The sequence below is a fragment of the Stegostoma tigrinum genome, chromosome 27 (assembly GCF_030684315.1).
Source record: "Stegostoma tigrinum isolate sSteTig4 chromosome 27, sSteTig4.hap1, whole genome shotgun sequence".
NCBI lineage: Eukaryota > Metazoa > Chordata > Chondrichthyes > Orectolobiformes > Stegostomatidae > Stegostoma > Stegostoma tigrinum.
In genome coordinates this window covers 22423437-22439860 of record NC_081380.1, presented here as the reverse complement: position 1 = coordinate 22439860, position 16424 = coordinate 22423437, and the positions used below count along the sequence as shown (strand labels likewise).

The 16424-nt window shown below is 38.7% G+C and overlaps 1 protein-coding gene across 1 annotated transcript in view; it reads right to left on the bottom strand.

Moving 5' to 3' along the window:
- Positions 1 to 9623: 9623 nt before the first annotated feature.
- dhrs11a (dehydrogenase/reductase 11a) overlaps positions 9624 to 16424 on the bottom strand; it is an 80044-nt gene continuing 73243 nt past the window's right edge. The window contains exon 7 of the mRNA XM_059655201.1: positions 9624 to 14584. Within this exon, the coding sequence (XP_059511184.1) occupies positions 14543 to 14584 (42 nt within the window). The 3' untranslated portion in view covers positions 9624 to 14542. The remainder of the gene's footprint in view (positions 14585 to 16424) is intronic.

The following is a 16424-nucleotide window of genomic DNA, read 5'->3' as shown; positions in this document are numbered from 1 at the left end:
AGATCGAGATGGAATAAGAACAATGGCAAGAAATGCTCTTGGATCAGAAGACACAGATGGAAGTAAGATATAAGGAGGGGAATGAGACACTGGTGGGGCTGGTCTATTGGTACTTTAACAGCATATTCTAATATGACAGAATAAATCAGGAAATGATGAAGGCACCTAAAAAAGGCAATACATTAATCATGGATGACTTAAATCTTCAAATGGATTAGGAAAAGCAAATTGGTAGACATACTCATTAGGTAAAATTTAGAGCACAAATTTGGGAAAGTTTCCTCCAACAATATATTATGGACCCAACCAGGGATCAGGCTATTCTGGATGTAGTAATATGTAAAGAGACAAGTTTAATAAATGATCTGTAAAAAGTCTCCCAGGAAATAGAGGGATAACATAGTAGAATTTAGCATTCAGTTTTAGAGAGAAAAAAAAACTTGGCTCTGAAACTACTGTGGAACCTTAAGTAAGGGTAATTAGGTAAATAAGGGCAGAGTTGGCTGCAATAGACTGGGAATGTTTAGTGGAAGAAGTGGTTTATGAACTATGACAGACTTAAGAAAATTGTGCAAGATTTGCTCTGTAATCCTCCTTTAGGATGTTTTTAATTTCTTCATTGCTCCAACTCCACCTATTATTGTCTATTTGAGCACTGTCTCTCCCAGCATTTGTGTACCCTGCTGGTTGTCATAGTCCCTGCTGACTGAGTTTAAACCTTGTCTTCAACCTTAAACCAGCATGAGGAAAATGCCCCACAAGAACCTAGTCCTGGCTCCATTCAGATGCAAACCAACTGACCTATGCAGGTGCTCTTTTCCCCCCAGAGCCAATTTGTGCCTTATGAATTGAAAGTTTTCCCTAATGCAACAACTTTCCAATCACTCATTCATCACTCTTACACTCCCATTTCTGTACTCAGTTCTGTAGGTGTAATAAGGAGATTTAAACTTTTGAGGTGCTCCTGGGCAATTTTCTGCAGTTTACTATATTCCAACTACAAGGACCACATCACCATAATAATGAAATAAAAGTAAATTTAACATGTTACTTTGAAAAATGTCAAGACGACTTGGCGGGGGGGGGGGGGGGGGGGGAGGTTTCGAGGTTGCTCTGTCGTTATGCAGGGGCTGAGGATTGTCATCAGCATCATCATCACTACCTTCAAGTGCAGTTGTAGTTGTAGGGTTAGAGCAAAAAATAGTTAATCCAATAGGGGATGGCTGTGGTTCATTGTCTTATGACTGTTTCTTGGGGTTGGTTTAAAAATGATATCCACTTTTTGCTGCTTTGCTCTTTTTCTTCTTTCATGAAGAAGCTGTTCGCTAGAGTGCCAAATAATATCTAATTCCACAAACTGCTATCCTGCTGTGTTTTGCATTGGAATCACTGTCCTCTAAGAACTGCAACTGCTTCTCAAATTCCCTCAGGATCAAAGGCAAAACACACATGGCGCTGCATCCTGGACTTCAACTTCTCCTTCTCCGGCTTCCACTTGCCCCTCAGTAGCAAATTGTAGATCAGCTGTAGAGATGTCTCCACAATGGGACTCAAGCTGCTCTTCAATATCCTCACCCTTCCCTTTTTCAAATACAACTTGCTTTGTAAGATAAACATTAAGGTTCTTTGATTCTTGGGAGCTTCTCGAACATTGTGGGAGATATAGCAGTTTGGATTGGAAATTGGCTTGCTGAAAGAAGACAGAGGGTGGTTGTTGATGGGAAATGTTCATCCTGGAGACCAGTTACTAGTGGTGTACCGCAAGGGTCGGTGTTGGGTCCACTGCTGTTTGTCATTTTTAGAAATGACCTGGATGAGGGCGTAGAAGGATGGGTTAATAAATTTGCAGACGACACTAAGGTCGGTGGAGTTGTGGATAATGATGAAGGATGCTGTAGGTTGCAGAGAGACATAGATAAGCTGCAGAGCTGGGCTGAGAGGTGGCAAATGGAGTTTAATACAGACAAGTGAGAGGTGATGCACTTTGGCAGGAGTAACCGGAAGGCAAAGTACTCGGCTAATGGTAAGATTCTTGGTAGTGTAGATGAGCAGAGTGTCCACGTACACAGATCCTTGAAAGTTGCCACCCAAGTTGACAAGGCTGTTAAGGCGGCTTACAGTGTTTTAGCTTTTATTAATAGTGGGATCGAGTTCCGGAACCAAGAGGTTATGGTGAAGCTGTACAAAACTCTGGTGCGGCCGCACTTGGAGTATTGTGTACAGTTCTGGTCACCGCATTATAAGGAGGATGTGGAAGCTTTGGAAAGGGTGCAGAGATTTACTAGGATGTTGCCTGGTATGGAGGGAAGGTCTTACGAGGACAGGCTGAGGGACTTGAGACTATTTTCATTAGAGAGAAGAAGGTTGAGAGGTGACTTAGTTGAAACATATAAAATAATCAGAGGGTTAGGTAAGGTGGATAGGGAGAGCCTTTTTCCTAGGATGGTGATGGCGAGCACGAGGGGGCATAGCTTTAAATTGAGAGGTGAAAGATATAGGACAGATGTCAGAGGTAGTTTCTTTACTCAGAGAATAGTAAGGTAATGGAACGCTTTGCCTGCAACGGTAGTAGATTCGCCAACTTTAGGCACATTTAAGTCGTCATTGGATAAGCATATGGACGTACATGGAATAGTGTAGGTTAGATAGGCTTGAGATTGGTATGACAGGTCGGCACAACATCGAGGGCCGAAGGGCCTGTACTGTTCTGTAATGTTCTATTAGATGAAAAGGTTTTAAAATCTTTTAGAAAAAAAATCTGGGAGAAGTTTCTGCCAAACTGCATGCAAGCACTTCCAAAATTGAAGAACACTGTCCTAATTCCCTTCAGTAGCTGCTATCTGTCTTTTATATGTGCACCTTATGTAACAAGCCTTAAAAGCTTCTATTGCACTCCAGTCCATAGGTTGACGGAGAGTTTGTGTCAAGGGTCAGAAATAACACTTTGATGTTTTCAGAAAGCTCAAGGGTGGGAGGATTGTTTGGTGCATTATTCAGGATGAGGCAAATCTTGAAAACCAATTTTTATTTCTTGCAATACTTTCTAAAAATACCTTCCAAAATATCAACAATAAGGTCACTGATGGAATCGTGCTATAACCAACACAAGTTCGCATTTTAGAAATAGCATTCCCCTATTTGTCAGTCACATCATAGTCAATTTGCATTGCTAGAACATGCTTTATAGCAGAACCCCATGGACCAAAATGATAATCTGTCAGAGTCTATACCAGCATAATGTCTTCACATGTTTAAGTACATATTGGTCAAACTGGCCCAGATGTGCCTACAATGATTAATGTGAAATAATTTGCATGGAATCATAGAACAGAACATAAAAAGGGAACATTCTGCACCATTGGAGAGAAGCTGAAGATAATGCCGGTATTGAGGCACCGTCATCCATGGACTAGAGACAGAAAAAAAACATTGAATGATTGAAAGCCAACCAGTAACAACTCCAAGTGTGACACCTCAAGACAGAGTCGATGAAGTGGTGTGAACAGACAAAAACTGATCCGGATTTCTTCAACACATGTCCATCTGCACATTAATGATGTGCAGCACATGATTAAACTTATCAGAAGAAATAACATTCAATTTATGCAAATTTACAGGCTTAATGCATTTCAAAAGCACCTCTTTATGGACATCTATATGGACTGTGTTCCAACTGGGTCCCAGTGAAGTAACAAATTTGGAGGTTTGTTTACAATGCAAGTTGTTGTTTAAGATATTTTAGCACAAGGTATATATGAAACTAAGCTTTAAAAATAACTCTCATTATGTACACTCCTGCCTCAGAATCTTTGAAGCAATCTCTCATTCTGTTAACAAAGTCTAAATTAATCTCAGAGTAAGACTGCATTGTATCTAGTGCCAAACGGACCCATACAGGCAACCTAGGCACTCACCTATGGTGCCACAATTTAAAGACTGCCAAATTATTTACTTGGCAAAGTGAAGTCTAAGGCAAAATCCCTTGGGCTGACCTTGACTATACCTCCAGTATAGGGACAGGATCAAGAAGCAAAGCCCCAGAGATAGTAGGAACTGCAGATGCTGGAGAGTCTGAGATAACAGACCGTAGAGCTGGATGAGCACAGCAGGCCAAGCAGCATCATAGGAGCACAAAAGCTGACGTTTCGGGCCTAGGTCTAGGCCTGAAACCTCAGCTTTCCTGCTCCTATGGTGCTGCTTGGCCTGCTGTGTTCATCCAGCTCTACGGTCTGTTATCTCAGGGTTAAATTAGGAGGAGGACTTGTACAAATTAGGTTCATTTTCCTTAGAATTTAGAAGGTTAAGGGGTGATCTGATCAAAGTCTGCAATACATCAATAAGCAGAGTTGATAAAGTAGCAGATGCAATGTATTTGGATTTTCAGAATGCGCTCTATAAAAGGTGCCAAAGAGAGTATTGCACACAATAGGATATCAAAGTATTGGGGGCATTGTATGAGCCTGACAATTAGTCAAGACTCAAGACAGAATAGGGAGCCACAGTATCTATTCAGGTAGGTAAAGTGTGATTAGTGTACCGCCACCAAGACCAGTCGCAGGGCTGAAATTTATTTCCCACCAATATTTATGATTTGGAGGAGCAGAAAAAGTTAAACTTATCCACATTTGCTGGCAAGTCAAGAATATTTTAGAGGGCATTGTGATGAGGTCATAAGGAATTTGCAGTAGGAATAGACTGGTTGAGTGGACAATCTGTCAGATGGAGTTTAATTTCAGAAAATGTGAGGTCATGCACTTTGGAAGGAAGAATCAAAAGTCAGATTATTCAAATGAAGAGATGCTAGAAAATGCCTAGCAGAGGGGAATCTGTCTATTCCAGTGCGGGGGGGGAGGAAAAAAAGCATGAAGTTTCATCAAGTAATTAAGGCAGCAAATAGAATTTTGACCCGAGTCTAATTCCAACGTTAGGATTGTCTGAGTGGAGTTTACACATTCCCATGTCTGCATGGGTTTCCTCCGGGTGCTCCAGTTTCTTCCTCTAGTGCAAAGATGCGCAGGTTAGGTGAATTGGCCATGCTAAATTGCCCGTAGCATTCAGGCATGTGTAGATTAGGTGGGTTATAGAGGGATGCCTCTGGGTGGGACACTCTTGAGGGTTGGTGTAGACTTGTGGGACCAAAAGGTCTGTTTCCACACTGTAGGGATTCTATGAACTGTAAAGCATGTTGGTGTGGCCACACCTGCTGTATTTTATACAGTTTTTGACCCATATAGTTAAGAAAGGATATATGGGTACCGAAGGAAGTTCGAGAGATTCAGTATGCTGATTCCTGGGATGATATTGGCTTATCAAGAACAGATAAACAGGTTAGCCTTTTGGCCATTAAAAATATAGAAGAATTGGGGCAATGCTATTGAAACAGTCAAGATTTTGAGGTGGAGTTTGACAGGGTAAATGTTGAGATCATGTTTCCATTAGTTCAGGAATGTCAAACTAGGGACAGTTACAAAATAAAAGGGCATTCATTCAAAACTGAAAACATGAAGAATTTTTTTTCACAGTCATGAATGTCTGAGATTCTCTAAGCCAGAGAACTGCGGATATTAAAGCTCAAAGCATTTAAAAGGTAGATAGGCTTTTGAAAAATTGACAAGTTGAGGATTGTGATGACCTGACATGATACAAAGGTTGAGCCCTGGGGAAAATCAGCCATAATCATGTTGAATGGCAGGGGAGGGTTGAGGTGCTAAATGGCCTACTCCTGCTCATATTTCTTGCCCTCGAGTGAGAATTTCAGAATGATTACAGCTTATAAGGAGCCCTCTATCTGTATAGCAGCAGCTGTTAGTTCCAAGTTGGTGTTCCTTGTAGGTGTGCAAATTTTCCTTTTGTCTTCTGATATTTATCTTGTTCTCGTTTGAAAGCAATGATTGCATCTGCAGTTTGGTAATGCTTTCCAGATCTGAACTTCTCACTGAAATCAAATAAATCATTGAAACAGTATCAATGTGGGGAGTCATGGATGCTAGTGCTATCCAGGTGTACAGCAAGAGCTCCCAACTGCACAAACATGAGTTCTAGCTTTCAGAGCATAAGCAGCAACTGAAGACATTGAGGCACATTAGCTTGGCTGAGGCTAAGACTGACAGGGGTAGCATATTTAGAGAGGTGGTCATACCCAGATCAAGGGAAATCGGTGAACACCAGGTAGTCAAAGAGGCAAGTAGTGCAGATTCCCCTGATTCTGTTCACAAATTGGTTTTCCATTTTAGAAGGTGATGAGGGTTTGTTCCTCAAGGGAGTACAGTGAGAACCAGGCTTCTGGCACCACAGGTGGCCTACCTGTACAGCTGGGGAGGAAAATCAAAGGAGGAGTGATAGGAGTAGAGGATTCATGCGTTAGGGGAACAGGGGAAAATCTCAGCAGGTCTGCCAGCATCTGTGATGAGAAATCAAACTTAATGTTTCAAGTCAACTGACGCTTCTTCACATTTTAAATTCGTTCTAGAAAAGGAGAAAAGATGGTAGCGATAAAAGGGTTTTACATTGGGATAAGGCAGGATCTGGCCAAAACAGATGGGAAACATCTACATGTGTGTACATTTACAGAAGTGAGAGGCATTCAAAAAGGACCATCTGACAAAGGAGTAGCATTCCAAAAGCTTGTGACTTTAAATAAACCTATTGGACTGTAACCGGATAGTGAGAGATTTCTGAAAAAGGTACCGAGTAGTGTACAGGCCCAACATGTAGTTCCTACATTTTACCCTAAAAGAAACAAGTCCAGAGAATCTGGATGTCTAGGAATATTCAGGACTGGACAGTTTTCTGACAAAAACAGACACATAACAGGAGCAAAATAACAGAGGACTGAAAGGAGACCAAGTATGGGATGGTGGGAGTGGGGGGGGGGGGGGGGGGGGTGAGTTCAAGAAAGCAAATGGGGATCAAATGGTGGAACATGAAAAATATGCTGGTGGTAAAGATTAGAATCCATTAGGACCAAGGGGGCAATTTGTGCATGAAGCCAGAAGATAGTGATAGTGTTAAACAAAACTTGAAATAAACTTTATATGGTCTTTACTTGGGAGCAGGATACAGGTACAGAATTCGAGAAGTCCTTGAGCAGATTGATACAAGAAGCAAGGAGATACTTGAAATTTTGAAGGGATTAAAAGCAGACAAGTTCCCAGGTCTGGATGAGTTTACCTCAGGCTGCTGTAGATGATGAGGGAGGAAATTACAGCAGCCCAGAACCAAAAAAGCTTTAAAACACGTCTGGCCACAGGAGAGTTGCCATAGGACTGGAGAACAGCTAATATGCTTTGAATTTACAAGAAAGGTGGTAGAGATAAAACACTCAAATCGACATAGGAAACTATTGGAGAAAATAGCAAAGAAAATGAATCTCTATTTAGAGAGATGCAAGGTTTGATCAAAGATAGTCAACATGGCTTTGTCAGAGGGAAGTAATGCCGGACAAATCTGAACTTTGAGGAAGTGGTCAAGTGTGTCAAATTAAGGTAGGCAAGTTGATGTAGTTTATGTAGATCTCTGCAGGGCCTTTGTCAAGGTCTCATATTGGAAACTAGTAAAGAAGGGGAAAACTCATCACATCCACAGTAACTTAAGTAGAATCCAAAATGGGCTGAATGGCAAGAGTCAGAAGGTAGTGACAGAAGGCTATTTATGCCACTGGAGTTTGGTGTGCAGTGGCATACCACAGGGATTAGTCAAGAAGGAACCCAGCAGGCAGACAGACCAGCACAAGCAAGACAGGCAGAGAGAGAGAGACAGACGGAGAGTCTTGGGTTACAGGTGAAGGATATGAACAGATTCATCAACTATGATCAGTTGCAGATGGAATTTAATCTTGATACTTGTGAAGTGATGCATTTTGGGGAAGTAAGACGACAAGGGAGTACTCAATGAATTGCGGGGCACTAGGAAGGTCAGGTGAACAGAGGGATTTGGAGTGCTTGACCACAGATCCATGAATGTGGCATGACAGGTTATTAGGGTAGTTAAGAAAGCATACAGGACCACTTGCCTTTATGTGTCAAGCCATAGATCGAAGTGGAAGGAGGTTAAATTGAAGTTGCACAGAACTTTGCTTAGGCCACAGCTAGGAGTACAGTGCAAAGTTCTTGTCACCATGCTATTGAAAAAGATGTGATTACACTGGAGGTGCAGAGGGTATTCATGAGGATGTTATCTCTGAAGACAGGCTGGATTAGCTCATGTTCTTTCCTTTGGAGCAGAGAAGGTTGAGGTGGGACCTTATAGAGGACGAGAAGGTCAGTGGTGCACAGACAGGGTGGATAGAAAGCAGCTGTTACCCTTGGTCAAAAGGTCAAGAACAAGGAAACGCATTTTTAAAGAGAAAGGCAGGAGGTTTGGAGTGGGTTTGAGAAAACATTTTTTTCCACAGAGGATGCTGGGGTCAGAATACATTGTCAGAGTAGACAGCAGGCAGCTTCGCAGCCTTTAAAAAGTACTGGCTGAACACCTGAAGTGTCATAACATTCAAGGCTATGGGCCTGGTGTGGGAAAGTTGGGCTAGTGGGTTTTGTTTGGTGATGGACACTTAATGGGCCAAAACAGACTCTTCTGTGCTATATAATTTTATGATAATAACTTCAGAAGCTTCAGATTAGATTCAGAAAAATGTTAAGACATGGGGAGAAGGCAAATTGTTGGCAACACTTACAGACCTATCTAAAAGAAACCACCAACCATATCACACAATGTTGTCAAATCAATTTTTGGTGATTAGAAAGTAAGTTAAAATTATACAAAAGATAACTAAAGATTACTGGTTGCTCTCAGAGTAATTTGCCAGAAATGGTATTGGAGTAAAAAAAAAAATGACTAGTAAACATTTTGAAGTCATTCACAAACTGAGTATCTGCAGATTTAGGTGTTGCTTTAGAAAACAGTAAGATTTCAGTGTCAAAACTTAGGATTTGGGTATAAGCATGTGATGTCCTAATGGTGAGTTCTCAAAAATTGCACACACAAATACATTTCTCAATTGGGTTTATGAGAAAGAAAGGACTATTATTTTCACACATTGCTAAATATTTCTCCGCAGCTGGTTATGATGAGTCATTGGTATAGTGCAGGCTTTGATTTAGCTGTCTTTCTGCAATATTGTTTGGTGCATTTGGAATATATGAGAACCATGAGTAGAGAACTTGGAGCATTTATTGTAACTACATTTACCTCCCCTCAAGATAGTCAAATTTTACAAATTTGCTCTTTGAATTCTCTCTTCAGAAAGGGAAAGGGCTTTTAATACTTATGCTGTTACCATAATTTCCTTTGAATGGAGGGAGAAAGATGGGAAGATTAACTGCATGACATGGGAGCAAAGCCATTAAAGATACAAAATTATTCACCAAATCATGCAGTTTAAAGACAAACTTTATCAAGGAAAGCTCTCAGTATTTATATACATTCTTTAAGGCGCATGCACAAACATAACATCTTGTAAGCTTTAGTCAGAAGCAAATTTGAGAAGATCTCGTAGTATTTGGTGAATAATATATTTATGTCATTGCACTGCAAAGTCAGCATATCCTTCAAGATCCAAATTACAATCTCATCCAATGATTGAGGTTTTATCATAGCGAGCGTTCAAAATATTCAGGAGATTCAGATTCATTGCGAAGGAGTTATTTATTATATCACAATTCAAGAAAGATTTAACAATATTTGTTGTTAATTTAGCAGCATTGGTTAACTTTTGCAGAAACAGTACAAACAGTGGTGTGTAGTTGGAAAATTCAAGCCTACTTGAAATCAGTTCCCATATTGAAAAGGTCCAACAGTTCACCTCAAATCTGTACAGCTCAACAACTTAAAAATAAAAGTCTGATGCTTAACCTGTTATTAACAGCAACACATTAAATTCTGGAACATTTCTGGGTGGAAATGTACATTGCCCTCTGTCTACATACAGGATTGGGCATTCATTTCTCAATTCTACTCCAGTTCCATCTTTTACAACTTCAAAAAAATTAACCAATGAAAATGGACTTTTAAAAAAGGTTTGATATAGACGCAATGCTAATCGCCACGAAGAATATATATCAGATCTTGGATAATGTGACGACAAAAAATAGCCTGATAAGATACTGTATCTAGATTCCAATAGAAATAAACAGTTTATTAAGATTCATTTAGGTAATGATACTCAATGTGGACAGCAGGCTTATAAAATATTGGAGGAGAAACATTATAGTCTTGAAGAACACAAGTGCAGGGCGTGGAGGTTCGAATGTCTTTGAAAATATGGACAGATAAGTTGGTGATTTGTAGTACTTTACTGGCTTTTACAAATCATGAGAAGTAGCTCTTTCAATCCAAACAATCTTACACAACAATTTGTTAAAAAAGGTCATTTGGAAGATACATAAGATTACAATTATGCATCTTAAAAAGTAGCTCACAACATTGAGCAAATTACCAAAATGTGTACCTTAAATAAACTGACATTCTGCTTTAAAAGACAGCATGCTAAAGGGTTTTAATAAGTACAAAATATTGTCCTGCTATGAAGCTTGCTTGATCACTTCAGACTCTGAGCACAGATTATTAAATTTGCTTTATGACACATTTTATTTCAACATTATGAAAAGATTCAGTAAATACAATTAATCATTCATCCACAAATGGGAATTTTAAAAGATAAACTGATCTACTTGTGCATGTCAGATGACAGTAGATAAAGGTGTGTGTCGCACAGCATCACGGCAATAGAAGTGACTTCAAACTTTGCATGCTCCTAGCCTGTTAAGCCATTTGCTTAAAACATAGCTAGCCCTTTTAATGCCAAACAGTCAACTCCAAATTTTAAATGCAATTATAAGCTGAGTCAGTATCAACCGACTTTGAAAATGCAATCACCATGACAAACAAGTTAAAGTCGTTAACTGGCACGTGATCACACCACTTGGACTACTAAACCTCATCTGGAAGATGCCCAAACTACCTGAAAATTCCAGTCCTGGTACGTGACACTCATCCCAATTTCCATCATAATGAACTTGGAGTATTCAACAATCCAATATCAGCAGTTAGACAAGTGATCATAGGAGAGAACATTTAACTAGAGTTCTGCTTTGCATAGCAGTGATAATTTACACACCAGAACTTCACACCTTTTCCCGTTTAGGCAGCGGGTTCCAGCAACTAACACAAATATCATTTTAATATTAAGTTGTACAACAACGGCATCTGCGAGGATATTAACAGCAAGTAGTACTGAACATAGTACTGGCTGACAAAGACTTCACAGCAATGTTTACAACTGCATTGCAAAACTCAACTTTCATGTTAGATTGCAAAGGCTACAGAAACAAAAAGATGAAAATAAATTCTGCACAAACTGTGGATTTACAAATATTATTTTCTAAGGAGACAACACATTACAAATTATCCTTCAAATTAACTACTTTCTTTATTGTATTATTCAAAAACAGTACTGTTTTTGTTGTCACAGGGCACACAAGTATGGCTCAGCATTAAAGGGGAACATGTTCTTTAAGCTATTGAAAACCTGGAAACAAATTTGGAAAAATGGGTAGCTGCAAAGGACATATCCATTATACATGAAGGAATCCCAGCAGTATTGGGCCATTGCCTTTTAACAGCCCAATCTTCATAGTTCTTCTTATTTAATATATTTATATTATTCAGGAATAAGCTGCCGAACATGCTTACAAAACGGAGAAGTGGCTACCAACAATTTTATAGGCTTCAGTAGTTTTCCTACAATATCAATGTGAGAAAGTCAGAAATACCAACTGGGGTTTTAAAACCCGTAACACCACCCCATAAATTTGAGATGAGTGAGCAACATCACAATTAAAAAGCTTTCCTGTACACAACTGAAGAATGCTCACTTGAAAGAAACAAAAAAGGTTCCCGGCAAGAGCCTACAACTGTGGTAGGTTATTCAATCAACATCCAATCCAATCCTCACCTAACTTCACACATTTGTATTTAATTTGTAAGGGTGACTGGGTAACATCCTATAGCAGGAGCCCGAGCAAAATTTCTTTTACATTTTTTCTCTCACCTGCTCTCTGCTTCTCGTTCTTCTTTCATCTCCCCCCAGCACACTCACCTTCGAGAGATGAGGAAGCACAACAAAAAAAAATCTAGCAATTTAGCAGAGGAAAAGAAAAATCAGCAGCTTGAACTAGGAAATCTACAGTATACTTTACCGAAGAGTGAGCATATCCCTTTAAAAATGATCAATGTTAAGTCAAATATACCAGTTGAGTAGGAGGCGGCAAAACGGTGTCAAAATTTCACACATGAATTAAATGCCAAACTAAACACCTCAAAGTATATGACAATTCACTTAAAGTTTCAGGATCATCTTATACCAAAAGTCTGATGCGACTTTCAGGCCATTTGGCATCAGATGCAAGAAATGGATTAGCTGTCAACTTCTAAAAAGTGTCTGGTCTATCAAAGAAGCTCAATGAGCATAATCTATTCAGAGTGCATTCTTTAATAGTTAAATTGCATTGTTATAATGGTGGCGATACCACAGAGAGAAATCTTAAGTTCAGTTTGCGTTTTTTCAGAAGCATCTTGCAATTCTTATCCTGTTGAGGCAAATGGGACTTGCCACTGATTTATTTAAATCACAAAATAAAACTATTTTCTGATGTGGTAGTATATATCCAATAGCTGTCATTTCAAAATGACCACCCAGATAAGGTTACATGTATTTATTATTAACTAAACACAGGTGTGCACTGCGTTATGATAAATTGCTCTTGATTACATGAAAATTAATTTGTTGTGTTTGGTTATTAGAAACATGGATTTAATTTAAAAGAAGAAAGAAAATTCTAGAAATTCTCAGCAGGTCTGTCAAGAGTGGAACGATGTTAACTTTTCAGTTATCATCTAATAAAGTCTGGCAGAGATGCCCATGATCAAATAGAACAAGGGAACAGTGATGGTTATTTATTGGGTAAACACTAAACAGGATGTACGTATATGGAGAACAAGTCACCACCTAAGGTCAGAGATTTGAGGTGGGAAGAGTTCAAAGAAATGATGGGCAAGTTTTTAAACAGCGACAGGTGTCTGGAAAATGTCATCAGGGTGATGAAGGAGGCAGATACGATAGGGGTGTTTAAGGGGCTTTTAGATTAGCATATGAATAGGCAAGGAATAGAGAGATATGGATCAAGGGCAGGCAGAAGAGATTAGTTTAACTCAGCACCATGTTTGGCACAACATCATGGGCTGAAAGGCTCATTCTTGTGTCGCACTGTTCCAAGTTCTATGGTTCTATTTGCCTCATCTTATATCCCATGGTGACTTTACCTTCAAAGAGACATCTACCTTACTGTAATCTGACAGCAAAATTTGAACATCAAGCAGTCAACAGTTTACGCAACCTTAGAAGAAGCAGAGCATTATTCAATTTCTTGGAATGATTATAATAAATTGAATTATAAATTCTTCAATAGCCAAATCTGTAACATGTTAATTGTACAGATCACAACACTGTTTAAGTTATAAAGAAACCTAGGATTAGGAATTTTTACATCATATTCAAGAATTACAGTACTCCAGTTCAGTTGTTCGTGATTTCAATCACATCAAAACGTTACAGGAATCTTTTAGTTTCAAAGAATGGTGAAGGTTGTTATGCAAGGCAGTGAAAGGACGTCAGAGAGTAGCCAGGTGCAATTACTATAAATAGGCCTCATTTCAACAGAATAAACTTAGGAAAAAAAAAAGTTTGAATAGTGGGAATTAAAAGTAAATTCAAGATCAAGACAACAAAAAAATCTTTAAGGTATTCTGGATCATATTAAGTTCCCTGTTATTATTCTGTGATCTAGGCTTATCCTTTTTTAAAAAATTATATATAAAAAGCGGATTTCCTGGTCCATAATGTTATTCTAATTCATACTGAAGCAGCAACGAAAACATATTAAAATGAATTAATGTCATCACTATCAAGCAATGAGATTGGTTACTTATTACAGTTGGGTATCAATTATATCCCGTAAAATAATCCCTTCAAAACAGTTAACATTTTCACCAAATGGTACAATGAATTTTCAGTGCAAACCAGAGAGAAGACCAACAGATATGCACATCATAAGAAGTCACATAACTGTTAGCTTGGTTTAATGTAAAACAATTGTGCAATAAGACTGAAAGATAGGTGATCAAGGATCATTTTCTCCACATATATATGCAGCACAATCATCCTTCATATTTTTTTTGCACCTTTACTGCTATAGTTGGCACTAAAATGATCTGCAACACGTCAGAAGCAAAAGCCAAAATAAAATTAAAGTTTCTCTTGAAATAAAATAATTCTATTATGCTCTGCTCCTACAGCAGACTTCTCAGCCCAGGCAAAAATTTCCTTGCAGAGAATGAAAGATGAATTCTACCAGGTCGACAGGGCTAAATGAAGTAGGACTTTATATAACTCTTAGCATCACATTTTTTAAAAAAAACTGTCCAGCAGAGGTCTCGTGCCATAATCTATTTTGCTCATAGACATCCGTGGCTGCTCCTTCCATGGTTGCTATGTCTGCTGCTCAGTAGGCCTCATCTGAATGTCTCCAATCTGAAGTCAAACCAGAATCAGTAGTTAGTTAAATAAAACCAATGCATGCTTTCAAAGTAATCATTGTGAAAGCTTCCTGCATCTACCTTTGGTTAGATTTGTACTAAACAGCATACCTTTTTGATTCTAATACTGAATAGAATATCAGGATAAAACAAAAAGCAGCAATTAGTTTAGTAATTCTCCAATTCTAATAAAAACTGTATCAAGATTTCACAATACAGAGCAGAATTGAAGAATAATGCTTGACTCTGTAGGGGACGAAACATTATACTTGGTTAGATAGAACATATCCTGTGAAAATCTGGATGAAACTTAAAAGCAATGGCACTCAAAGGGCAAGGATAAGAAACATTATGTAGCAGATCGAGGAAAGCAGGAGGGTAAACGTGTTGAATGAATAATAAAAATGTAGTAAATGTTAGATTGTGGACAACTACAGCAAATAACCACAAGGGCAAAGGGACTAATCTCTCATCAGGTTGTCAGATGGAATAAGAAACACAAACATATAAAGTGCTGTCAATAAGTTGTTGTTTCATGCCATTTTAAAACATCAAATTACATAGGAAGTATAACACTAAAACATGTAATTCCACCCGATCAATCCATGTGGCACACTTGAACCTCCCCCTGTATGCTCATCTAACTACCTCTAAATGCCTCTATACCACTCACTGGGGTAGAATGCTTCACATTCTTACCAACCACCTGGATATAAAAATGGTTTTCTGAATTAACACATTTTGGATTTCTTAGCAATTAGCTTAAAAATGGCTTCTTGATCTAATGAACCCCACAACTGGAAGCATTATTGCTATCTGCTTTGTACAGTATGAGCCTTTAATAACATTAATGTTAAAGGTCTTGAAGATCATCCTCAGCATGCACTTCAGGAAAGAGGCTAAAGTATGTTCATCCTCTCCAAGTAGATACAACTTTATTGTTCAGGTATTATACTTGTAAATCTCCAGTGATTCTGTACCTTTCTATAATATGGTAGTCAAAGCTTAACTATAATGCTAGTACAGTCTAATAAAAACAAACAATTTATCACTATTTTTCCAGCAAAAAACTCCCACACTTTATTTTTGCTATGGCTTACTGGCTTGCATTGCAACTTGCAGAAATTTCAGGTGGTCATTCAGTTCTTTCTGCAGCGGCTCTTCAAGAGCAACATACACCTTGCCAGTCCTACATCTTCTCTACATAACGCTGTTTAACTTCCTTTTGAAAATCTTAATTGGATGTCTCCAAACTGAGGCAGCGCATTCCAAAATCAAACCACTCATTTTCCTTGCATCACTTTTTCTTCTTTTACAAATTACCTCAAATTCCCTCTTTTACTTCTTGTTCTCTACGCTTTCCTGAGTGAGAACAGTTCTTCTCTATTGTTCACATTGCTCATCATTTTTAACAGTGCCAAATCTCTTCTCAGCTTTTTCTTATGGAAAAACAGTCCTAACTTCTCCAATTTATCTTCCTAAATGAAAATCCTCATCTTTGCTCTATGATCTCTAATGTTTTCACACTCTTCCCAAAGTGAAGGGCCCAAAAATGAACACGACACTCTAGTGGAAGCAGAACTAGTGCCATATACAGTGTCAAAGTAACTTTCCCTGCTCTTCTATTCTATATTACTAATGCTTGGGATATTATACGTTTTATTAATCTATCACTCAATATGTCCTGCTGCCTTTCCAAGCTCTTCCTACCAAAATGAATCACATCTCTTTTCTCAGTGTTGAGACTTTTAAGTTGCTCACCCACTTCACCAACTTGCCTATTTCCTCCTGTAGCTTTACATTAACCTCCTCCAAAGTTCAGTGCTCCAAAGTTT